Source organism: Meleagris gallopavo, chromosome 16, assembly GCF_000146605.3.
Source record: "Meleagris gallopavo isolate NT-WF06-2002-E0010 breed Aviagen turkey brand Nicholas breeding stock chromosome 16, Turkey_5.1, whole genome shotgun sequence".
Lineage (NCBI taxonomy): Eukaryota > Metazoa > Chordata > Aves > Galliformes > Phasianidae > Meleagris > Meleagris gallopavo.
The window spans coordinates 14,756,519-14,779,177 of NC_015026.2; the positions used below are offsets into that span (position 1 = coordinate 14,756,519).

The 22,659-nt window shown below is 42.2% G+C and overlaps 1 protein-coding gene across 1 annotated transcript in view; it reads right to left on the reverse strand.

Moving 5' to 3' along the window:
* DNAH3 (dynein axonemal heavy chain 3) overlaps positions 1-22,659 on the reverse strand; it is a 63,035-nt gene that overhangs the window by 16,773 nt on the left and 23,603 nt on the right. The window contains 27 exon segments of the mRNA XM_010719934.3: positions 484-627; positions 1,482-1,638; positions 1,730-1,853; positions 2,822-3,001; positions 3,419-3,713; positions 4,433-4,536; positions 4,856-5,092; positions 5,566-5,695; positions 7,244-7,349; positions 7,428-7,528; positions 8,139-8,380; positions 8,918-9,029; positions 10,171-10,305; positions 11,076-11,185; positions 11,188-11,294; positions 11,717-11,808; positions 12,492-12,668; positions 13,324-13,437; positions 13,716-13,824; positions 15,104-15,302; positions 16,452-16,566; positions 17,815-17,925; positions 18,215-18,307; positions 19,578-19,779; positions 20,468-20,604; positions 20,884-21,063; positions 22,127-22,243. Of these exon segments, the coding sequence (XP_010718236.1) occupies positions 484-627; positions 1,482-1,638; positions 1,730-1,853; positions 2,822-3,001; positions 3,419-3,713; positions 4,433-4,536; positions 4,856-5,092; positions 5,566-5,695; positions 7,244-7,349; positions 7,428-7,528; positions 8,139-8,380; positions 8,918-9,029; positions 10,171-10,305; positions 11,076-11,185; positions 11,188-11,294; positions 11,717-11,808; positions 12,492-12,668; positions 13,324-13,437; positions 13,716-13,824; positions 15,104-15,302; positions 16,452-16,566; positions 17,815-17,925; positions 18,215-18,307; positions 19,578-19,779; positions 20,468-20,604; positions 20,884-21,063; positions 22,127-22,243 (3,930 nt within the window).

A 22,659-nucleotide genomic window follows, 5' to 3' on the forward strand; every position in this document is an offset into this window, starting at 1 on the left:
AAAAAGAAACAAAGACAAAAGAAAGAGAAAAAGAGTGGAAGAGGGTGGAAGGGTGAAACAGAAAAGCCTCCTGAACGGAGTAATACTCTGTAAGCAGGCATGCAAGTTTCTGCCATGCACATGTCAGATGGTGATTATGCTGTGAAAAGCAGGAAAAGTCGCCAAAAGATTTCTCAGAAAAGTACCCACTACTCCCAGGGACTCATTCCACTGAATGCTAAGCAGGAGCACAAGTGAACAATGAAAGACAGTTATCCCATGCAATCCTCTGTAGCAAAGCAGAATCATTTTGAAGTTCTGGATCATGCAGATATAAAGTATTAGTTTCCATAACAGTACATATAAAACATAATACAAACAGAAGAAAACCCAAACTTCATGAATGCTATGGTATAGATCATTCAAAACATATCCAGTACTAATGCAATCTTAGTGTCTAAGTGTTTCTGAAACACTTGGATCTAGCGTGTTGCTGAAAAATACCTTATCAAGGTTCTGCTTGAAGCTATCTGATGTTGTCTTTTTTACCATCTCAAAGAATATTTCCCTGTCCTCCTCATCAACTAAGCGATCATAAAAAACTCGGTACACTTCGTGAATCCAAAGGCGGATCAGTTTGTCTTCACTCTGAAAAGGTACACACAAGAATACAGGTAAATATTGCTCAGGCAGGACGAGTTAGAAATGTCCATCTGGACCCTGCTATATTTTGTACTAAGTTCAGTGGGAATCCTTCAGTTCCAAGTCATTTGGCATATGGCTCAGCATCTGCTCACTTGACAAGCTCCCTTAACCAGCAACCTGCAACTCTTCTGTCAGTGCATTTTTCTCAGCTGTATCAAATCTCCCCACTCCTGTACATAAAGAACAAATCTTTCTAAGACACAGCCTCTAGCCCTATCCCTGCCCAAACTGTCACTGGCCAAGACATCCCCTGAGTAGCTGGTGGTCATCTTGTTCTATTCTTGCACCAAACACATTACCCCAGTAGAAATACAACTTCCAATATTCCTAGAAATTCCCAAGCAATATTGCTGAAAATGGAAGAAAAAGCAGAAGGATGAAAATCCTCCATATCTGTCATTATACTTCTGTAGTATTTGGCCCAAATTCTGGGCCTCCTATTGTCTTGTTCACTGGCATGCTCATTAACTTGAAAAGAAACACTAAGCCTTTTCACATACTTGTTTCTGTGGGAGATTTTGTTTGAAGGCACAAGAGGTGGGATGGCCCAAAGTACAGGCTGTAACAGATTGGCCTTGGACCCCTGGGCCACACATGGAAAGAACATCAGCAAAAGTAACAGCTGTTTCCCTCCATCAGAGAGGGAAAGTACACAGCAAGGCACTCAACTGCTATCTCAATTGTAAATGCAAATCAACTGAAATCATAGTTCATGTATTTTGAGATGTTCCCTTCGTAATATTATAATTTACTCTTCCCATTGTTCTTTCCGACAGCAACATAATGGAACTACTTACTTGCAGATGAGTGTGTGGACAGAGCAGCACTCCTTTAACAACCCGGGAAAAATCTCGGAGATTGAAGACATAATGGGATTTTGAAGGAGTTGGGAGGAAATTCTCAACTGCCATTTTGTAAATCATCATTGTTGCTTGGACCATTATCTTACCAAGCCTGAAGAAGGAAAAGAGAGACAATATAAGATCCACAGATAAGCTGCAGGAGAAAACATGACAAAGGTGATACAGGAAATGCATCAAATTACCTTAGAAAGATGGACTCAAAGCCTTTGCCGAAGTGCCAATCAGAAACTGCAGTAAAAATCTTGGTGAGAATGTCATCATCAAAAGAACAGATAGATACAATGTTCAAGTGCCGCGTGAAGCGCCCTGCAACACACAGAAGAACACACAGAGGGCTCTAGGAACGTCCAAGTGCTTTTCTGCCTCCCCTTAGCATCTGGCTAGGATCGACTCACACAGATTTGCATCTGGCTGCAGCTCCACTATTTTGTTTCTGCCTAATTTCTGCCCCAGCAGTGACACCAAAGGAGCATAAACTGGTTCATGGTTTATGTCAATATTCCTCTTTAAATTGACTGCTTTTAATAAGGAAACCACAAATCTCTGTCACAATACGGCCACTATCACCCAAATTTCAATTACAGGAGCTTTAACATCCATGATACGGCACAGTAAAACTTTACAAAAGCAATGACCTTCTTCTCAGATTTCACATAAAAGTATGCAGAATATGCACTACTAAATTATAAAAAAATCAGCAGTGTCAGAATAGTTATTTTAATAAAACCTCCTCAGAGTGCATACCTGTACTAGAATCTTTACGTGGAGGCTAAGTGAATATAATGATGTAGCTGTAGCTATAGTAAGGCTTTCAATTAGAAAGTATAACCCTCCTCACAGTGATTTGGCAGGCACCACAGATTTTAGAGCAACATGCCTTTAAGTAAATTCAAGCAGTCTATCTCAGCAGCAGGAAATGGGATTTCAGGTGAGAATTGTTAGTGTAGCCAGAGACCTTTCAGTAGGATTTGCTATCTTCCCTTTCCAATGAGAGAAAAGAGTTAAAAAAAAAAAAAAAAGGGTCAATTTCTCAAAGTTTCTTGCCATTTCATCATCTACTTCCCAATATTGATTGAGTTCATTCTGGAAAAGTTACAGTTTTGGCCTTGAGTACACATACTTCCTCTTGGAGCAATCCAAATGACAGACAAGCGTAGAATCTACCATCAGCAAAATGAAACCTGCCTCGTAACTTCAATTAGATAGCTCTCCATTGCAATATATTTTTTTCCTCGTACATACAGACTTTGTACCACCCTTGGCAGATTTCCTACCTGTAATATCATTCCTGCCTCCCCCAGGAGGACCCATAGCTGACAGAAGCAGCACGTCTATGATATTAATCTTGGATGCATCTTTCTGGTCATACCAGTGACCGTGATCAACCCACTGCCTGAGAAGCTCGATGGGCGGCTGTGCTCCGTACGCCTCCTTGGCTGGCATGTTTAGGTCATCTGTGGAAAGCAGAGGTAGTAAGGAAAAACCTCTCAGTGTTTAGGAATCTCTTTTGTGAAGCTAAGAATAAAAACAATGGAAACAGTGGTAGGAAAAGGTTCTACATTGTTATTTTGGTATTTCGTAAAACCAGAATCAAATGCCATTGCACTTTGTAGGCAACATAGATGGTTTAATTTGGTGGTGATGATTTTATATTGCATCACACTGCAAACACATTTAAAAAGAGTCAAACTGTTCCGGACTACTGCTCCAACAGCTAGAAACCTTTCAGCAGGGGCAGTGCTAACCTTCCCTTGGATACCTGAAAAAAACAAGGAGCACTGAGGCAAAACAAATGACTTGTCTCAGCGAATTACTTCCTTGGCCTAAAGCCAGAATTTAAATGACATAAAAACATGAGAAACTTGTCTTACCTACAAATATCACAGCCCTTTTCCCTGGAGGAGGCCCAAATAATCCTTTTCTTCTTCTGTCCAGCTTGGATATGATAATGTCCTGGGTTTGGTTAGCCGAGGTTCTTGCAGAGAAGTTGATGAAAACTGGGATATACGTTGGCTTGGGAAGTTGTAGTAGAAAATTGTTTGTTATAGCTGATTTTCCAGTGCCAGTGGGACCCACAAAAAGCAAAGGGATATTATGTTCCACATATGTTTTCAGAAAGAACACCTGTCTGGCAGTTTCCATTGTTGGAACGATTAGCTCTGAGACCTGTTACACAGGAAAGTAAAACACTCATGAAGACCAAACACCTAATACTACACCAATGCGAATACTTTTGTGCAGCTACAAGAAGCCTGCAGCACAAATATATATATGTTGATGAAATTCTCCTCTCTGAAAACCCAGGTTACAATGAGATTCTGCTAGACAGTGCAGATGGCACTGCTTGTTCTGCAGAGATTATTCAGTAAACAGCCCAAACAGTACTTACCTGTTACATGGCTCATAGACACTACATGAAGCCTGAAAAGAGGACTGCGTGGCTCAGCACAGCTTAATTCTGTCCCCTACTGTGCAAACAGGGAGGGACAGTGCTGTCAGGATTTCTCTCTAATAAAACAACAAACATCAATTATCTTGAAATTACACCTGCAGAATTGGTACTTCTACACAGATCACTGCTGTGCTACACTTCCTACAGTTTGCAAATGCCATCAGGATGCGTATGCCGCTACGTGGAAATGGAGGGATTCACGACCCTTGGTACTGCCCACCATATTCCAAACCAGCACTGACCTGTTTGCTTGGTTAATGCATACTGTGCAGTGACACCAGTAATACCAGAACTAATACACAGGGGCCCACAGTGAATAAATGCTGCAGTTCAAACATTAAACATAGTAGGAGTTCACAAAGGTAACTGATTTACACCTCTAAATCTTTTAACCAAATAATTATTTTCTACAGTGAAAAGCATCAGTGTAAACCTTAGCTCCTGGGGAGATAACTTGGTCATCCTGCGAGATGTAATCCGTCCACAGTTTCCACTGCCCACTTCCACGCTTGTAAAAATAGAAGTCATAAACAGTCCCTGTTAATTAAAAAAAAAAACAGAACATGGGAAAACCCACTGATTAGAATAAACCTCTATAACGTTAGTGTAAGAAGTCCAACATGGAGAGACAACAAAGGCCTTTTTATCTCAGGAGTGCCCTTCTGCTGTGCTCAGCACACAGCTGCTCCAGGTCAGATTCAGCTGCAGTGTTGAGTCCATGAGGTGTATCAGCAGGAGGGCACCCGGCGTGCAGCACACAGCAGAGGCTGGCTCTGCAGCACATGCAAAGCTCTGTTAAGGCGCTGAGCAGACTTACAGCTTTATCAAAATCCAGGCAAGTACAGTTACTAAGTACCTTTTTCTGGGAAGATATTGTTTCTGGTGATCTTCACATTCTTAGGGCGTTGGTTTCCATCATCCGTCCCCATTAACAAGTTACGGTAGAACAAATCAAACTTCTTTCTGCTGTCTGCATCGATGGTCCCACCAATCGTCCAAACCAAAGCAAAAAGGAAGAGCCCCTGCAGCCACAAGGTGATCTGCTGACTCGACATGCTTTCCTTCCCCTCTTCCTCAGGTTGCTTTATTTCATCTAAAACACATATTTTGAATTCTAGTTAAATGCTAAGAACAACATTAACCCCAACTCAAAACCTATTTTTGCAGAAAGTATTCTGAGACTCAGAGCATCCACATCGTGAAAACTTTGCCGGTGTAAAGTGCTACAAATAATTAGAGATAGAAATGAATGAGAAGCTTTTACAGAGGGTCTTTTTTTTTTCTTTTTTCTTTTCCTTCAGATGTCAGCGGACAGCAAACAAAGCATGTGAAATATGCTCACAAGGCCATGTGCAGCTCTGTAATGACACCAATGCCCCAGTGCAAAAGCTCTGTATGCCAGCCAAAGCACTGTGTAATTAATACTGATCTGTGAGAAAGTACTTGTGTCGTAGGATCTGAAGCAGCAAGGAAATTCCTGGAGTCTGATAACCTTCATCTTGCTATGGAACGAAAGGCAAAAAAAAAAAAAAAAGGAATAAAAGGATTGAGATTTAGGATACTTACCAAGTAGACAAGTATAGAGTTTCATCAAGCTGTAAGTCAGATGAATAGAAGAAGTTTGTACTATGGCCTTGCAATGATGGTGAATAAAATCTAAACAGGGCTCAACTAGCCACGTGAACATGCTGTTGACCTGCCAGGAAAAAGGAAAATGGCTTTTAACAATGCAGCAGTTGCCACACTTCCCACTGTCTCCAATTCTCTGTCAGTAAAACATAAAGCAACCGGAATTGTCCAAGCTGGCAGAAGGAAGATCAGGAAATGACCACTGTGAGGCAGCAGATGTGATCGCAAAGTCTCACTGTCATCACCTGATGATGAAAACAAGCTGCTTCTGCCACACAGAAGTTTTCACCCTAAATTTTGTTAGCTAGTTACAAATACCAACATCAGAGCAATAGCTCAGCCTAGGGAGGCTGCTGCTTTGCTTAGGTAACAAAAAATTATTCCAACATGAAGAAAGAAAAAGGCCTCAACCTCCTTTGAAAAAGACTGGCCTCTGCTGAGGACCCAGCAGAGATACGGTGCCACAGCAGGAGTTCCAAAAGCACGGACTGGTACCTATGGAAGTGCTGGAGCATGCAGGCAGGCTGATGGGATCTGCTCCGTGATCTCAAGAGGGAAAACAGGAGAGGAGGCATCGTGACCTAGGCTCTTCTCAGGGCCCTTTATTCAAGGAATGCACCTATCTGCTGACTCAGAAAGAACTATTTTGTTTTGATGAACTAAGTGGACTTTGTCAATAAAGAGCTTCCACAGGCTTTGCACTTCTTTTGAATTTGGTCCTAATTTCCTGCAAAAGCTCAAAACTAGTCTTGCTACATGAAGAAATCAAGACTTTCTTCAACTCTAACCCAATTCATTGAAACACAGAATTACAGAATGGCTGAGGTCGGAAGAGACCCTCAAGATCACCCAGTTCCAACCCCGTGCCACGGGCAGGGCTGCCAACCAGCAGCTCAGGGCGCACCCAGCCCGGCCCTGAGCTCCAGGGATGGGCACCACAACCTCTGTGCTGCCGTTCTAGGGCCTTACTGCCCTCTGTGTGAAGTATTTCCTTCTCACATCTGATTTAACTCTCCCTTCTTTTAGTTTAAGACTGTTTCCCCCACCCTGTCACTATCAAACAGTGATAGAGACCTGATTGTTTTTCTGATTCTTTCACTTTGATGACCAGTAAACCGGAGTCTGAATTTTGACAAAAACTGATTCCCACAAACACCTACATACATTTGCAACCACAATGAAGATATAATACACAATCTGTATTCATGTTTGTGCAAGAAATCCAACAAAGGACAATTTACCAACTGTGCCTAAGGTGAGTAGGCCACAGAAGATCAAGCTATCAATATCTTAATTATTTCTCAAGTATTTCTCAAGCTGAACTCTATAAATGTCTCAGAAAGAAGAAGGATGAGTTAAAAACATTTCTAATCTTTCATTTTTTCCCACATTGTATTTCTATTACTCATGGCATCTCCTCTTCTCACGCCCTGACATTTGACACTGATAACTATAAAACAATTTACAACAGCCTCTAAGAAACCTGGGACACTCAAAATAGTGACAGTACTTCACCAGGTTTGATTCTTCATGCTCGCTTTCAAGATGGCAAACTGAGCATTGCCTTAAAGTCGATCTGCTAACTGGGACCTCTGCCGGTAAGTAATGCTCTCACCAGCTCCCGGTGCTCTTCCTGCAGGTTTGGAGGCAGTGTATGCATGTAGGAATCCTTCAGTGGCTTCCAACCTAGCTGCTGTGGGTCCATGTAGATCATACCACACCTGGGAAGAATGAACAGCTATGGCAGAGGAAGAGATGCAGAAGGTGGGACGCTCCATGTTAGAGGGCTTTCATATTACCTGCTAACAGTTGCTGGAGACGCTTCCTCTAAGTCTGCTGCCTCAAAGATTAAGCTCATTTTTGAATTCATCTGAATTATTTCACCACTCATTAGGCACAGCTAGAAGGAAAACCGAAAGGAAATGTGACCTACTCATGTCAGTGTTAATCTACCAGACAAAGTAATGCCTGTCATACATCACCACATCTTCTATTTGCTGTCACTTCTCATTCACTCCTTTGTGTTCTTGTACCACTTGCTGCCTTTTGACTCACCTCAATTTTTCCACGTGTTACTGTAATGGCATGCAATACTGTATCTTTAAATAACTATGTAAGGAAAAGCAGTTATGATCTGCAGCTTTTCTTTAGTTAATTTTCACCAAATTTTTTTACACAAATTCAGTTTTCAGTTCCAGAACTGAGTTTACTCGTTTCAGTTTCCTAAAACGTCCCATAAATAAATCTCAGTTTCAATTCATTTATATCCTCAGTTAATTACCTCATTTCAATGAAGTTGGAGCAAGATAAGCCTTCTAAGGAAGAATTAACAGCTTGCAATTTTCTACTGAACCAAACCACGGAACTCAAGGAAAAAGCAATGCTTATAAGCACACCGGCCTTTCCTAATGCAGCATACCACAATTATACTCTTCGACCACCACGGAAGCAATGCTGCTACTACTGCGACAGTAAGGTAAAGTGTGAGACAGCTGGCTAAACGAGGCTACCTTTTTATTGTCATCCAGCACAGTGTTCATGTTCTCTATCCAAACTGCATCCACTGGGCCATCAAACACAATCCACTTTCGATCATCTGTAGTAGAAGATGCCTGTGCCCTAAAGGCATGTGCAAGAACCCCATCTGTCCACTCATGGCTTACAGGATCAAAGCTGCCGTACAGTTGTCCCATGGAAATCGCTTTAGGATTAATAACTCTGTATTCAACAGCAAATTCATCCATTGATTTTGCTGTGTAGGAAGACAAACAGAGGAGCTTGACGGGTTTGTTTTTTTCAACATCCGAGTAAGAACATTTTGAAGGTTCCTACTTCAGCTGCACAAGGCAAGAAAGAAACATCTGAAGTTAGGCAGTAGTGAATAACAATTTCCTTTACTTGTACAAGAAAAGTGCAAAGTGCTTTTTGCAAAAGCACATTAAAAAGGAACAAATAGAGCATGAGAGATTTTGTACGTTTAAGGAGACTACTTACAATCTCCCATCACAGCTTGCTTTGCGTGTTTTGCAAGGGTATTAAGAACAGATACAACGCTTAAAAAATGCAAAGAAGTACAAACACATTACTGTGTTTTATTACTCCAGTAATATAGACTAAACTACTTCCAGAAAATACAGAAGACAAAAAAATTCAATGAACAGCAATTTCATTGGCTGAGAAAACAGAATGTAGGATGACTACCAACCTCAGTGTGTCTCTGCAAAGAGAAATACCGTCAGTCGTAGAATTAATTTCATTTAACGGTAAGTTTGGGGCTGGACAAAGTTACCTGCACACAGATCCCCAAGGGCTCCAGCCAGCACTTGGTATGCACATGTCTTCCCACCCAGGGGATCTCCAATAATCATGAAGCCATGGCGCACCAGCATCATCTCGTATATCTGCAGCAGTGACACAACACTCAGCTTTAACACTGCACAAAGTGTAGTGCGTATGAAACCAGCCTGCGCTCAAACAGAGCAGGAAGAACAGCAGCCAAACACTGCAGTCCATTAAGACACTGACCCACCTCAGAGCATCATCCTATGATTATGACAATTCACAGGGATGTAATTCAAGCAGTTCCTCCCCAAATTTGTCCTTCTTGCTAAGCATCCTTCCTCAGCTGTCACAGTCACTGCACAGACTATGGTGCACTCAACAAGCACTGCTCATCATGGCCCAGTGCATAAAGCCTTCCATGAAATGAATGGCCATCAGTGAAGAAAACACACAGCAGCTGGAACTGCTGCTCTGAGGATCTGCCAAAGCAGCAGTCCCTCAAGGCTATCTTTGAACTGTAAGGGTGGTGACCTCTTCAGTGCCCTCAGCAGAACTGCCAGACCTCACATCAAAGCCTTCCACCTGAACGCCTTCAAGCAGAACCCTACGAGGAGCCCTAAGCAGATTTTGCTTAACCTCAGGCTAAGGCTGATATCTTAAATCCCTTACCAGTTAATACTGCCCCTGCTTAATGAAAGATAAAGCATGGTTTGCAAAGCAGCGTAAGCCAATTAACTACTAATGAACCAGCCCCATGCCTTGCATTTCTGCTCCCAACAGCACCAGGCTATGCTGCTCACATAGCAACAAGCTAAGCTTTCTTTGCAAGGCCACCAATACCGCAGTGCAGGGGGGACAGCAGGAACACAAGGCTGAAGGTAAAGCTAAGCCATGACGGGACACACCAGCCCTTCCCAAGGAGATTGGGCCCACAGCCTGCCTGCCAGCCCAGAGCTCTGTTTGCTGGGCAGCACTGTATTGGCCATTAACAGCTTCAGCTTAATGTTTTATCCTGAATCATCAGGCTCAAGCTACAGCTAATTCGCTCCTTCAGAAACTGTCTGAATTCAAACTGTAAGCAGAACTGACATTTATTCCATGGTTTTTCCTCAGTAAATACACGCTGTTTGTAACACAAAATTAACTGATCACAGAGGCTATTATCTATTGATTCATTCATGGCACTGTCAGAGAAGGGATGAAGAACATTTCTCAATCATTTGCTCTGGCATCTCCCCAAGAAATAAGTGTGAGAAGAACCTGAATAATTTTCCCAATGAACCACGGAACCGGCTGAAGATCCATTTTCCTGATATTTGCAGTCACTGCCTGGGCAAAGAGCTCGTAGTCAGGTGAGGGAAGAACCACTCCTGGGAACAGGTCAGATATGATACTCTGTTGAGGAGAGACAGAATAAAACATCATCTGAACCCACAGATTACAAAAAGGGAAAACTCGCAGAGAACTATAACCTGAAAGGAAAACAACACCTGTACAGAGCTGAAGAGGGAATGTGTTCATAACCTAACGCCCAGGCACTGACTGCAGCCATCAGTGTGTTCTGCAAGCACGAGAGAGGAGGGAGCCCTGCAATTCTCCTACACACACTGATGCTGTAAAAGCAAGGTTAACCTTCTGCAAAGGTGTCTCAAACTGTGCTACAGGAAAGTGAAAGCTGTTGAACATGCTCAGTTATTAAACAGAAGCTCTGTGTTCTGAGGTGGTGTTAGAGATAACTGCGCTCACACCTCAGCTTCTGGGTCTTTCATTTTATTGTCTGACCTTTGCACAGTCTTTATTTTGTATGAAGGCAGCATACCAGCAACAACTTCTTTGTTTTCATCTGACTTCAAATTTCTAATTGATCGATTTATTTGTCCACACCTTTTCTGCAGCACAAAGCTAGAATGCAAGCTGCAAAAACAATGTTTCTGCTAATAAATCAGTGACTTCAGCAGTTATAAACGCTTTACAGCATAACTTCAGAGCTACCACTGAGTGCTTTTCAAGACAATACTCATGGAACCAAAGAGCACATCCAGATTTGTGGACTGCAACAGGCATACGCCAACACGGCAGCACCTGGAGCAGCTGATCCTCATAAGGAAACACCTTTCCTGCAGGTTCTTACCACAAAACTCAGGCATAGCCAAGTGACAGCTTACCTGAAACAAGGGCACATCCTGTGCCAGGAATTTGGCGAGGTTCACATCCATCAAAGCGCGCAGCAGCAGCACGCTCTCATTCTCAGCTGGGTACTTGAGCTTTAAGTTCCTGCTGCTGTCAGCACAGATTTAACAGCACGCATGCCATAATCGTAGTGGTGCTGAGATGAGAGCTGCTCTGAGCACAAACGGTACGTGGCGACGATCTTCTGGGCAAGACTGTGGGAATGAAAATAGCACGTGGAGAAGGAAAACACCCCACCATGCCAAGAAAATAATTTAAGCATCAAAATCACTGCAGTGACTGTGAATATGCAGACCCACCAACCAAGTTAATACTTGTAAGATGCCTCGGAAGCAAAACTGTACACTTGATGTGCCAGAGAGCATGTGTGCCACTCAGCAATTCCACTTCAATTGCATTTTGCAAGTGGTTCAGTGCAGAGATACGTATCTGTCAGCATGAGGTGGTAAATGAGGACTGGCAATAATGCAGGGGGTCAAACAGTACTTTCTGGAGCAACCAAACAAGATGGGTTTTCCAGAACATTATGCTTTAAAAGTACATATCTGCATGCGTGCCTCACGGAGGAATGAGGTCTATTAGACTCACTCAAGGTGGAAAATTCAGCATGCCTTACCTTCGAGAGTCCAAAAATCCCATGGAATAAAGTGAAATTTCTCCAATCAAAGAATAATCCGGAACCATCATGGCAACTGTTCGAAACAATGCCTACAAGAAAGGATATTTAAGCTCACATTGCGGAATTTGGTAGTAAGCTGCACTTGTTTTGTAAGAATAGTATCTCTGTGATTTGTGAACTTATAACAGTCATGTTATTCTTTCATTCCTTTAGGAATCATCTGAAATAAATGAGATCACATTAGAACCATTACCAGAACTGCGATCTTACCAACAGGTCTGTGCTTAGCACTGTAAGAACAAATATTTAGAGTCATAATTCTAAAGAACTATTAACAGACCAAAACAGAAGGCATTATTCATCTCACTTCTGTAACAGACACACTAGCACATGGCTTGGTTAATGTCTTGTACGAAGTCGTGTGAAGAATGCATGCCAAGGCTGGGAAAAGAACCCTACTGGTCTCGGCAGTTTCTCAAGAAGTTGTTAAAATGAAGTCAAATCGGGGTTTGGAACTCCAAGCCATTTTACACCACGAGAATTTCCATTTAGTGAGAGCACAGCTAAAGCTCAAACAGTTTTCAGGCTGACTGTGCTGAGACCTTCTGTCTGTGCTCTTTGTACGGCCCTGTGTTTATACATTCAGTGAACAGCACGCAGAACGAGTTAGATCACAGTATTACTTGGTTGCTGTCTAGCTCTTCTTATCAAAATAGATGAGAAACTGCAAGTTCTGTTTAATTTCTACAAGAAATCAGGATCCTAGGGTTACCTTCAGATTATCAGGCAGCTCAGCCCGACCGGCATAGCCAGGATTCATCGTGATGAACACAGCACAGGTGGGATTGAGAGAGATCTCAGTGCCTTCAAAGATGAACGTTTTGACTTTACGGATAATAGCTTGCTGTATGCTAAGTATTTGTTGGGCGACCACAGACAATACTTCAACCTAATAAGGCAGAGCGGATTGGAAAACATCAGAAGTACAAAGGTTTATACATTTTGATGGCTATCTCCTGCAATCCTCCAGGTGAGAACCACTCAATGTAAGGCCCAGACTGACAATCGAGCCTAAATTTTAGCTGTCTTTTAAAGCAATCCTCTGAAATATCATACTCCCATTCTCTATTTAACCAACGTACAGATACCACAAGGCTTCTGAAAAGCTTCGTCCCAAAGAAAATACAATCTGCCTGAACATGGACAGTTAAACCGGGTGGCCGGGAGGTTCCTCTGGATGCCCGCAGAAGCACTGGCCTTCTGCCTCACACTACAAAGAATTCAGCATCTTCAGAAAGACTGACTCGTTCAGTGCCCCAAATGGAGGGGAAATGCAAGGAATGGATAAAGCTGTCCAGGGCTAATCCTCAGTGCCTCCTGTTCAGGTTACAGAACACTGAAAAATGAGAATGCTAACACTGGAGTTCATTAAAATACAAGTTACAGCAGACAAATAGAGAAATTCAGCTGTTAAAGACATTAAAACATAAAAAAAAAAATACAGATCTTTGTGGAATTTCTAGGCCTACTAGTATTGACCTCAATCCTAGTCCACCTAAGTATCATAAAGCTCTCCATATTACATATCTGAGTTAAAAAACTACCTCGATTCGATTGAATTCATCAAAGCAGGACCAAGCCCCAGACTGTGCCAGACCTTTAAAGAACTTGCCCATCGCCTTGTAATCGAGACCATCTGAGCAATTGAAGACCACGCACTGCAGCAGAACACAGAGACAACATCTCTCAGGATTAACACCAAATCCATTATAAAATTCTTAGCGTCTAAACCAGGAAAGGATTATTATTTCCAATTTTGGATGACTACACAATGATGTCATATAGACAAGATACAAAATGCAATGCTCTTACCAACTACTACTTTGAATAAAGCTTGAACTGGCAGAGGAAAAACAATATTTGATTAAGAACAGCATTGCAAGAAATACCTACACACCCATACAAGATCTAAACCAAACCAACTACATTTTAATACCTGTTTAGCTAGCGCTTTTGCCAGATCTTTAGTTGTTTCTGTTTTGCCAGTCCCAGCAGGTCCTTCTGGTGCACCACCAAGATTTAATTTCAAGGCACCCATTAATGTCCTACGTAAAGAGCACAGCCATTAGAAACAGTAATTATTAATGGTAAATTGTCTCTGAAGGATTGGACCAGTATCTTCCTATACAGGTTCCCTTGGCAGTGATTTATGTGTACTTTGCAGCTTGACCTAGCAACCTGCTAACGTCTCACAGCTGGCTCCCCAAAGTGGAAGCTCACAGTCACCCACCTGGCCTGCAAGGAATGTTGAGGATTTTTATTACATGCACCCACTCTGTATATCCTCAATTGTACAATCAAATGTGCAGAACCACAGGGAAAGTGGTAGAGTTTGCAGAAAGACATGGTGCTCTCCATGACAACAACTTTAAGCTGGCTTTATAAACAAAGTCAATCTTTAGAGAAGGCTGAAAAAGCACGAAGGTTGTTTCCCTAAATGGAAACGACCATGCTCTCCAAGTGATATTCATACTAAAATTGACATCCCTGCTAACAGTGGAGTGATCTCTTTCTTTTACAAGCCACTCAAAAACTCAGCCACCAAAAGCAGTTGCTAAGTCTGGATGAGACTTTGTTTGCACTAACACTACTGGAGATGACCTGTGTTTGCAGGCAGTGCAGCAGTCCCACTATCTTTCCACTACCCCTGTGCATGTTAGAACAGCAAGTGGTTGCTGGCCTAGGCGATAATGTCACCATTTAGCTGCAGTTTGAGTGCAGCAGTGAGCTCACAGCCACTCTGTGCCCAAGAAACATTTTCATAACCTCTCTATGAATTTGGCTGGAGACAGCTATCAAGAAGTATCTTTAAATCTCAAACTACCTGCTGAGATGACCCATGTCTCCGGGATACACTGGAAGTGAAGACCCAAATGCCCTTGGAGGATGAAGTATTTCCATTTCAGCCTCTTGCAAGCAAGCAGTGGAAGAGTAACCCACCTACCAGCAGTCAGGCACCAGCGACTCTATAGCTGCTCTTCATTTGGCAGATGGGCACGCCTCACATATATGCCTTAGTTTACAGAAATAAACTCACCAGTGTTACCACACAGTTCTTTACATTTCCACTACCATCACCTTCTAGCTCTTTTCAGAGGCACTTTCCTGTGTACAACAGAGATTAGCACTCTACTAGTACAGGAATCTAAGTGCTGCAAATACCTTAACATATTTGGACAAAGAAGATGGGTAAGATCTGCCTCCAAAACCTACATGGAACTCTTAGATGCTAAAGCTCCTACAATTATTAACTATAACAAATGAAATTAAATACAGATTGCAAATCATTAAAAAAAGATGCTATTCATAAACAACACAGCTCACCTGTAACACCGGTCCGTTAGCGGGGTTATAACCAGACGTGAAGAATTGCCCAGATATTCATATCCATACTTGACTTCTGTTGTAATCATTCGCACTATCACATCTTCCCCTTCCCAGTAGTATCTCAGCTGAGAAATCCACTGGAAGTCATTCAGATCTGTGATTTTGTCTTCAACCAATTTTTCAACCACATCACGAGCTGCAGAGTCAGGGACTGACTGTTTTTAAAAATCCAAACACTTCTACTATCTTTGTTTACTTAAAACAGTGTATAAGTAAAATAATATTTCCTTACATACACATAAGAGCATATTTCCTTACATACATTTAGAGCAGTAAGACAAATTTCATGTCAGAAAGAAATCCCCAGCTTTCGTACAGGGAACCAGCTCCACCTGCTCCAGATCCCAGTGCCAATTCTAAGCAGATGCAGAGCTATATAGGGCTGAGCAATCTCCATCACTGTGCAGTAACTTTGTAAAGGCTGTTTGAAGTCAGTGGTTGAAGGAGCCAACATGGGACACTTATTTTACCTGATACTGCAGGAAAAAAACAACAAAATCCACTCTCATGGCCGAATTCCATACTGATAAATAGACCACAAAAGAGCCAGGAAGTGACAGAATGCTGTTTATGTCAGAATTTGTCTCCAAAGTGCAAGATGCAAGATCCTCGACAGTTACATAGCTGCATGTTCAAACTCTGTGTGATGGTTAAACATTCAAGTCCAAGGCTTACTTTTCTTCCTTCTTCACTGACATATTGCAGCACCCCAAAAACCAAGATTGTTGTTGTTAAGTATGGAGCCAAAGAGAATTTCAGGAAAGACTAGAAGGATGCATGAACAAAAACCTTACAAATCACTGCATCATGTAGAGACATAAAAAATGAAATCATTATTTTAATGCCCTAAGATAGCACAAAAATGTTTTAGAGAGAGAGAATAACTTTTTTTTAGCACGACTGAGCAGAACCATTTTGCTCATTTCAAGCAGTGGAAATGCTGGAAAAGCAAGAGAACGCTGCTCCCCAGCGAGGGTGTGAGCAGCTCCCCTCAGCCCTGCTGCTCTAAGAAAAACAGAGAGCCATTGGGAAAGTGTTGAGACAGCTCACAGAGGCTGCTCGAGGTCCTTGTGCCTCCATCAATAGCTGGACCCCATGCACCAGTCCAGCCACTGCACTTGATTTTCATCTCCTGGGAATTAACCAATGAAAATGATTACCATTACTAACCCTGCAGTTCATCTTCTGGCATGGCCTGTTTGGTGGAGGAAGAATTGGAGCTGCCACTTTCCATAGTTTACCAAAGTTCAGCAGTGCTGCCCCATAAGGAACAAGATGTACTTACCATGCACATCGATGACAGTCAGAGCTCCGAGAGTCAGCCGGGCTCCGCTGGGCAGTTTACCTCTCACCAAGTCAACAATATCTCCAATCTGCTGATTGCTCTCCTCCAAGAAATCCTGTCACAGAAACAGAGTGCAGGCGTGAAGGCAATGGCACAGTGCTTCCTGAGCTCCCATGGGTGCATCAGAGAGAGCCCTTCCGTCAGAGCGCAGTGACGGAACGCCCAACATCACTCAACATCTTAAATTCTCTTTCATACTCTGGAGTTCTATCGCACTATGAGCATTCTAGAAAGCCTTATGGCCTGAAATATAATGTAAGCAGAACTGTTTTTTCCCCAGTAGAAATGCCAAATTTCTATCACAGGAGATTTGTAGACTCACTGTCAAGTAGATTTGGATTATATTTCTTCCGGAAATTTGTAGTTATCTGTAAATTAATAATACTGACACAAATCTAAGATTCGCCTAACTTTACTAGGAACATTTTCAATTATTTTCTCCTGAGTTTGCATTCATGATCTAGGCAGTGGGACTGAGTGCATCCTCAGCAAACCTTCCAGATGACCCAAACCAGGGAGAGCGACTCATCCTACAGCTGTGCTGCCATCCAGACCCCAGCAGGCCAGAGAAACAGGCAGCCAGCAACCCTGTGACTGAAGACATGGAATAGATCTTCAGCTAGTGTTAAACACCACAGACAAGTCAATTAGAAGGTGTGCAGTAAGGATACAGAAACAAGGTGCTAGCTTTAAAATGCAGTACTTGGTGTAAAGTTTTCATGGTTAAAAAGCAGTCCAATCCACTGACAGAACAAATCCCCAAATCAATTCTCACACACGCTATTAGCACCAGACAAAATTTCAACAGAAATTATTTTCATTACTCGATCATGCATTTCATCAGCCCCAAATGAGAGCTGTGTGAACATCGTGTGATGACACCAGGAGAAGTAACAAGACTGTACAGAAGAACAGATCTGTCTGCTTCACTTTTATGGTAAGAGAATCTAGCAGTAGGGAAATAACTGTAGCACACTGCAAGAAAACACTGTTGCCTCCAGATTCTCCTGGAGCTTTGCAGGTAAAGATGGAAGGTAGGAATAAAAAGACAGCGCTTAACAACAGTTTATGACTGTTTGTGTTGTACTTTTATTTATACCAGCATAATCTTATAGAACAGTAACATCACTTCCTCCAGCAAAGCCCTGAAGATACACAGAGTCAATGAGAGCAAGGAAACAGAAAATAAAGCATACTGCAGGAATAAGCTGTAGGGTGTTGCTGACTGATCATCTTGGTTAGACAGAGGTTTTATTAATAAGCACTAAACTCTGATTAAGGCAACTGCAGAAGAAAATCTTACTTGTAAGGTTCCTTTCCTTATGGCCTCAGATACTGCTTCTGTCCAGTAAATGGATGAAACACAAATCACCACCTGCCCAGGCCACTGCAGTACCCAAGCTTTTCGAGGAACCTTGAACATAAAGATCCATTTCAAAGTCACATAAGCACACTTGATCACAGCACTGCAATAAGTATTTTCGCCAGTTTCTTTTGTCTCACACTGAAAATAAATGAGAGCTAGCATGGAAAGTTTTGTCACTTTTTACTCAAGAACATTAGAACTAAAACTTCACACACAGTACTGAACAAGGAGAGCTAGATTGCCCTTATCTTCAAACAGGCTGCCCTGGCTAAGAAAAATGGGAACAATCTGTTCACATACAGTTGCTTATTTTGCACTATAATTCAGCACCAATTACCTTGATGTATCCTTCTATGCCATCTTGAAGAACTTGCCTTACACTGGCCAGCATCATTTCCTCAACTTGCAAAAGCCATTTTTCTACCATGCCCTTCAAGTAGGAAAAGCAGTCGAGTCAATAAGAATTCTCTGATTATGTTCTTCTTACAGTGCAAACCCTTTGAAATACAACAAATTCTTATAGACTTTTCTCTCATTTAGGAGGACAAAGTAGCTAGAAATTTTCCAGACTCTGACAGGCACTTCTGCAGCTAACACTGCCTTTAGGCAGGCAAATCAACTAACTGCAGAGAATCCAGCTGAATCAATACACACAGGGCTTCCCACAAAAGAAAACAGAAGATGCCAGCTGGCACAGCCAGATAAGCTTGATCATTTCATCACAGGATATTTTATTCCTGGAAAATTTAGGGGGTAAAAGGTGGTTTGTGAGCCTCACAACATTTCCCACTTCTCATCTCTGTTTGGTTACCATTCAGTAATTCACCTTCATATCTTCAGGTTGAGAACAGAAAAAGGAGGGAATGAGATAGAATCCAAGAATCACTGAGGTTGGAAAAGACCCCTAAGATCATCCAGTCCAACTGCCCAGATACTTCTCAGCGTTCCAAATTTGAAGACTACAACAAACAGTGGAATTACAATTACCTGATTTTGCCTTCAACAATCTTGGAAGTGCCTTACATTCAGAGCACAGCATTATAATTTAGAGTATGGATTGCCTTGTGAATTACCACTAGTTTTAGCAACAGCTGAGATGAAGCAAGTTACCTCTCTGGTACAGCAGCTGGGGGAACGACTTCCATGGGAGCACAGTAACACAGATCCCATCATTCAAGATCCAACATTTTTTCCCCTTATCTTCCTGCCATTTCCTATCCTGCTGCTTTCCTGCCTTTTATTGCCAGGCTTAATGCAGGTATAATGAGGTAACAGAACAGCGTTCAGACAGTAGGGTCCCTTCCAACTCAAACCATTCTATAGCACAGTCTGCCCTGCAGGACAAAGATGGAGGGCAGCCTCTGGGCTGGACTTCCCAGCCGCCCCCCAACTGAGGGCTGACTCCTCGGTGGCATTCCTCCTTGCCCTCATTCCTCTGTGTTCCAGCCATGCTGTGCCATGTTCTGTAGGCACACCTATCCATACACGTGAGCATTTACACAGATGTATGCACAGCGTGTTTGTGTCACATCTCCTAAGCAGTGTGCTACACCTCACTCGTTTCTGCAGGAATTCCTTTTTTGTTTTCCATCCCTAAACACCTTTCATGATCTCATCCTAAATGTTTTAAATTTAATTCCCCAAAAACATAGCCCGTAAGCAAAGCATACATTTGATATCACAGCAAGAAAAAAAATTACTTTTGCATTTGTAGGATAGATTTTATCTATGAAAGGAACGATTTCCTTCTCCGAACTGATCATGCCTAGAATCTCCAAATTTTTGGTGAACTCCAGCTGAGCAATTCCCTCAAAACACTTCTTTAAGTGTGGCTGCACTCGAAGGGGATCCTTTGTTTCAGAGAGTATTTCCAACAGTTCATCATTAGACAGGAAAAAGAATCTGCCAGAAAAATACAGCTAATGAATATGAACATTCCAAGCACAAAAACTGTCATTAAACATACACTGTCTGCAAGATAAATTGTTTTTACTGTTGCTTATAATGTCAACATAACAGAAGAGAAATTATTATTTCAGACCCCTTTCTTTTACGTTACTGTTGACATCATATAACTTGTAACAGTTGCTTCAGTCAGAATTTCAGCACAACCTTCTTTTCATGCAGTGGAGGAAGAAGATGGTTTCTCAAAACCCACGTAAAACTCCGGGAAGAGCAGATTGACCATACAGCCAACAGAGATCTGCTGAAACACAGAATCCTGTTCCTCACAGGATTTATCAGCCTTACATACTACACATCTCTGCAGAAGGTAAGGCAGAGACAGAACCCCAGAACAGCCGGGGCAAAGTAGGAGCTTGCCTCAAAAATGCCCCATGAGTGACCAAGTGTTTCTAATCACAGATGGAAGCAATGCCAGGCAGACTTTTTCCCCACGTCTGCCTGCCCTCGGCACTGCAAATTTAGCTCAGAGAAAAACTCATGAAAATCTGGAAAGAAGAACACAGTTTCACCTTTTGTTCCATGGCACTGTGTCCCACATGTGCTGATGAGATGAGACTTAACAGCTCAGCAGAAACTGTTTGAAAGAGCTTACAGATTTTTAGGCCCAATTAATTAATTAATTTACCTTGGGAAAAACAATCTCTTCTTTTCCAAGTAAATATTCAATCCCTTTTGAATGTCTTCTAAGAGAGCGTTTGCTTCCTGCAGTCTGTCTAACATCCTGGGTTGGTCAGTTGCCACAAGTACCCGCGAGTCTTTCACCTGTATAACAACAAATACAGTACAAATTGCTGAAAGTTTACTAAATGTTTGTACATAAAAATTTTAAATTAAAATATCACTGGAGCCCTACACCACCCCCACAGCATCCATCCTCTAGAGAAATCTCAAAGCCCTTTTACTACAACACCAGATTTCAGATCTTCTTGTGACTTAAATACAAACAGCTAGCTCTGAAAACCAGCAAGTCCATCTTCTCAGCAGCAATAACGATGCCACTGGATATACATAACAGTACATGCTCTAAATGTTAGCACTTACCACTTGTGCCATGATGTCCTTCCAGTATGCATCCACAATACCAAACTTTCTGCCCTCTTCTGGCATTTGAGCTATAATATCTTCTGAACTAAAAATTGGTTCCAAATACAACCATGTTGCCTGACATTTCAACCAGCTATCTATGATGTTCTGCATTAAAGTCAGCTTCGCTTCCCAAGCCTGCATTGAAAACATTTAATATGTAAGACTAATGAGCAGCCACTTGAACATGTAGATTGATTAGAAGAGTGACAGTAGAAGACATTACTAATGTAATGCAGCACTGCATTCCCGTGGCTTTTTATTTGGAAAAATACCACTGGAAGAGTTTCCTCTGACAAGCTGGAAAGAACCCTAAGAAAAAAGGGGTTTTTTTAGGAAAAAAGCCTAAACACCACAAGAGTGATACTGCACCATTAATGCATGCCTTAATCCCACAGACAGTTTACTTGATGAAGGACTTCTCATTTAACAACAGTTCAGAAGTGCATTCTGCATCTGGTTCTCTTTAAATTAACTGATTAGGTCATAAAACAGTTCTCCAACTCAGATCTGAAGGAATACAAGACTACAGCTCATGCTTCCAGCTTTCTTCAAGGTGATTCTCCTCACAGGAGTTATTTGGCTGACGGGGATCTGCAGCTAGCAATCAAGTGAGAGGACACCGTATGTCTTAATGAAGCACTCACACCTGCAAAATAAACATGCAGGCCAAAGGAGCGAGAAGCTTCTCAAGTATTTGTACAAGGCTTCACAGTTCGCAACTTTTGTACTGGCAGAGGTTTGTGGAGAAGCCTACAGAGGCTTACAAGGTGTTCAACAGCAAAAACCACTGATTTTTCTTTCTGAGCCTTTGCTCTCCAGCTGGGAACTAATTTTGGATCAAGTTTGCAGCAAGCATCCAAAAGCTGTGCCAGGCCAGCTACAAGAGCAAAGCATCAGCGTTATTTTTTAAAAATATATGAATATTCCTTCTAAACAATAGGCACACTTCTCTACTACCACTTTTTACAGCGAGTGGTGGGGAGAACTGCTGGGATCAGCAGCTACATTTGCTTTAGCTGTAAAGCGAGCTTTGCACACCTTTGTCTGGATACCATCAATTCAAAGCTCTTGGAGAAAAATATGAACGTGTGATCCCTTGAAACAGTTCAAACTATCAAACTATAGAAAACACATGAAAGCATTAGAGAAACCACATCATGAGAGACACACAAGCTCAACCAAATCAGCTTTTTCTTACCCGGCATTCGGTTTCCATTGGTTTGATGAAGGGAGAGCCACACATCGTTTGAGTCTTAACAATGTGATCATCCAGTAAAAGCTGGATGTCATCAACTGCTGACAGGATGCTGTTGTTCTGCAAATACATCATATTTTAAGGTAAACTGCAGTTGCTCCTTTTCATGGCTTCTCAACGTCATGCTCCCTCAGCTTCCTGCCACCCTGTTCTCTGATGGCTGAAGGCAGGAAAGCAGCAAGGCACTGAGCAAGCCCAAAACACATCTGCAGATACAGTCTCTCTACTGTGCATGACTATTTCAAAGGTCAAGGGATACACTAGTGTTGCAAGTGGGAAGCTGGCCAGGGATGCTAGTGGTTAATAACCACCTTTCCACAGAATCATAGGACGGTTTGGGTTGGAAGGCAGCTTTGAGACCATCTCGTCCCAACCCCCTGCTATATGCAGGGACACCTCCCATAGCCCAGGTTGCTCACAGCCCCATCCAGCCTGGCCTCGAGCACTTCCAGGCAGGGGGCATCCACAGCCTCACC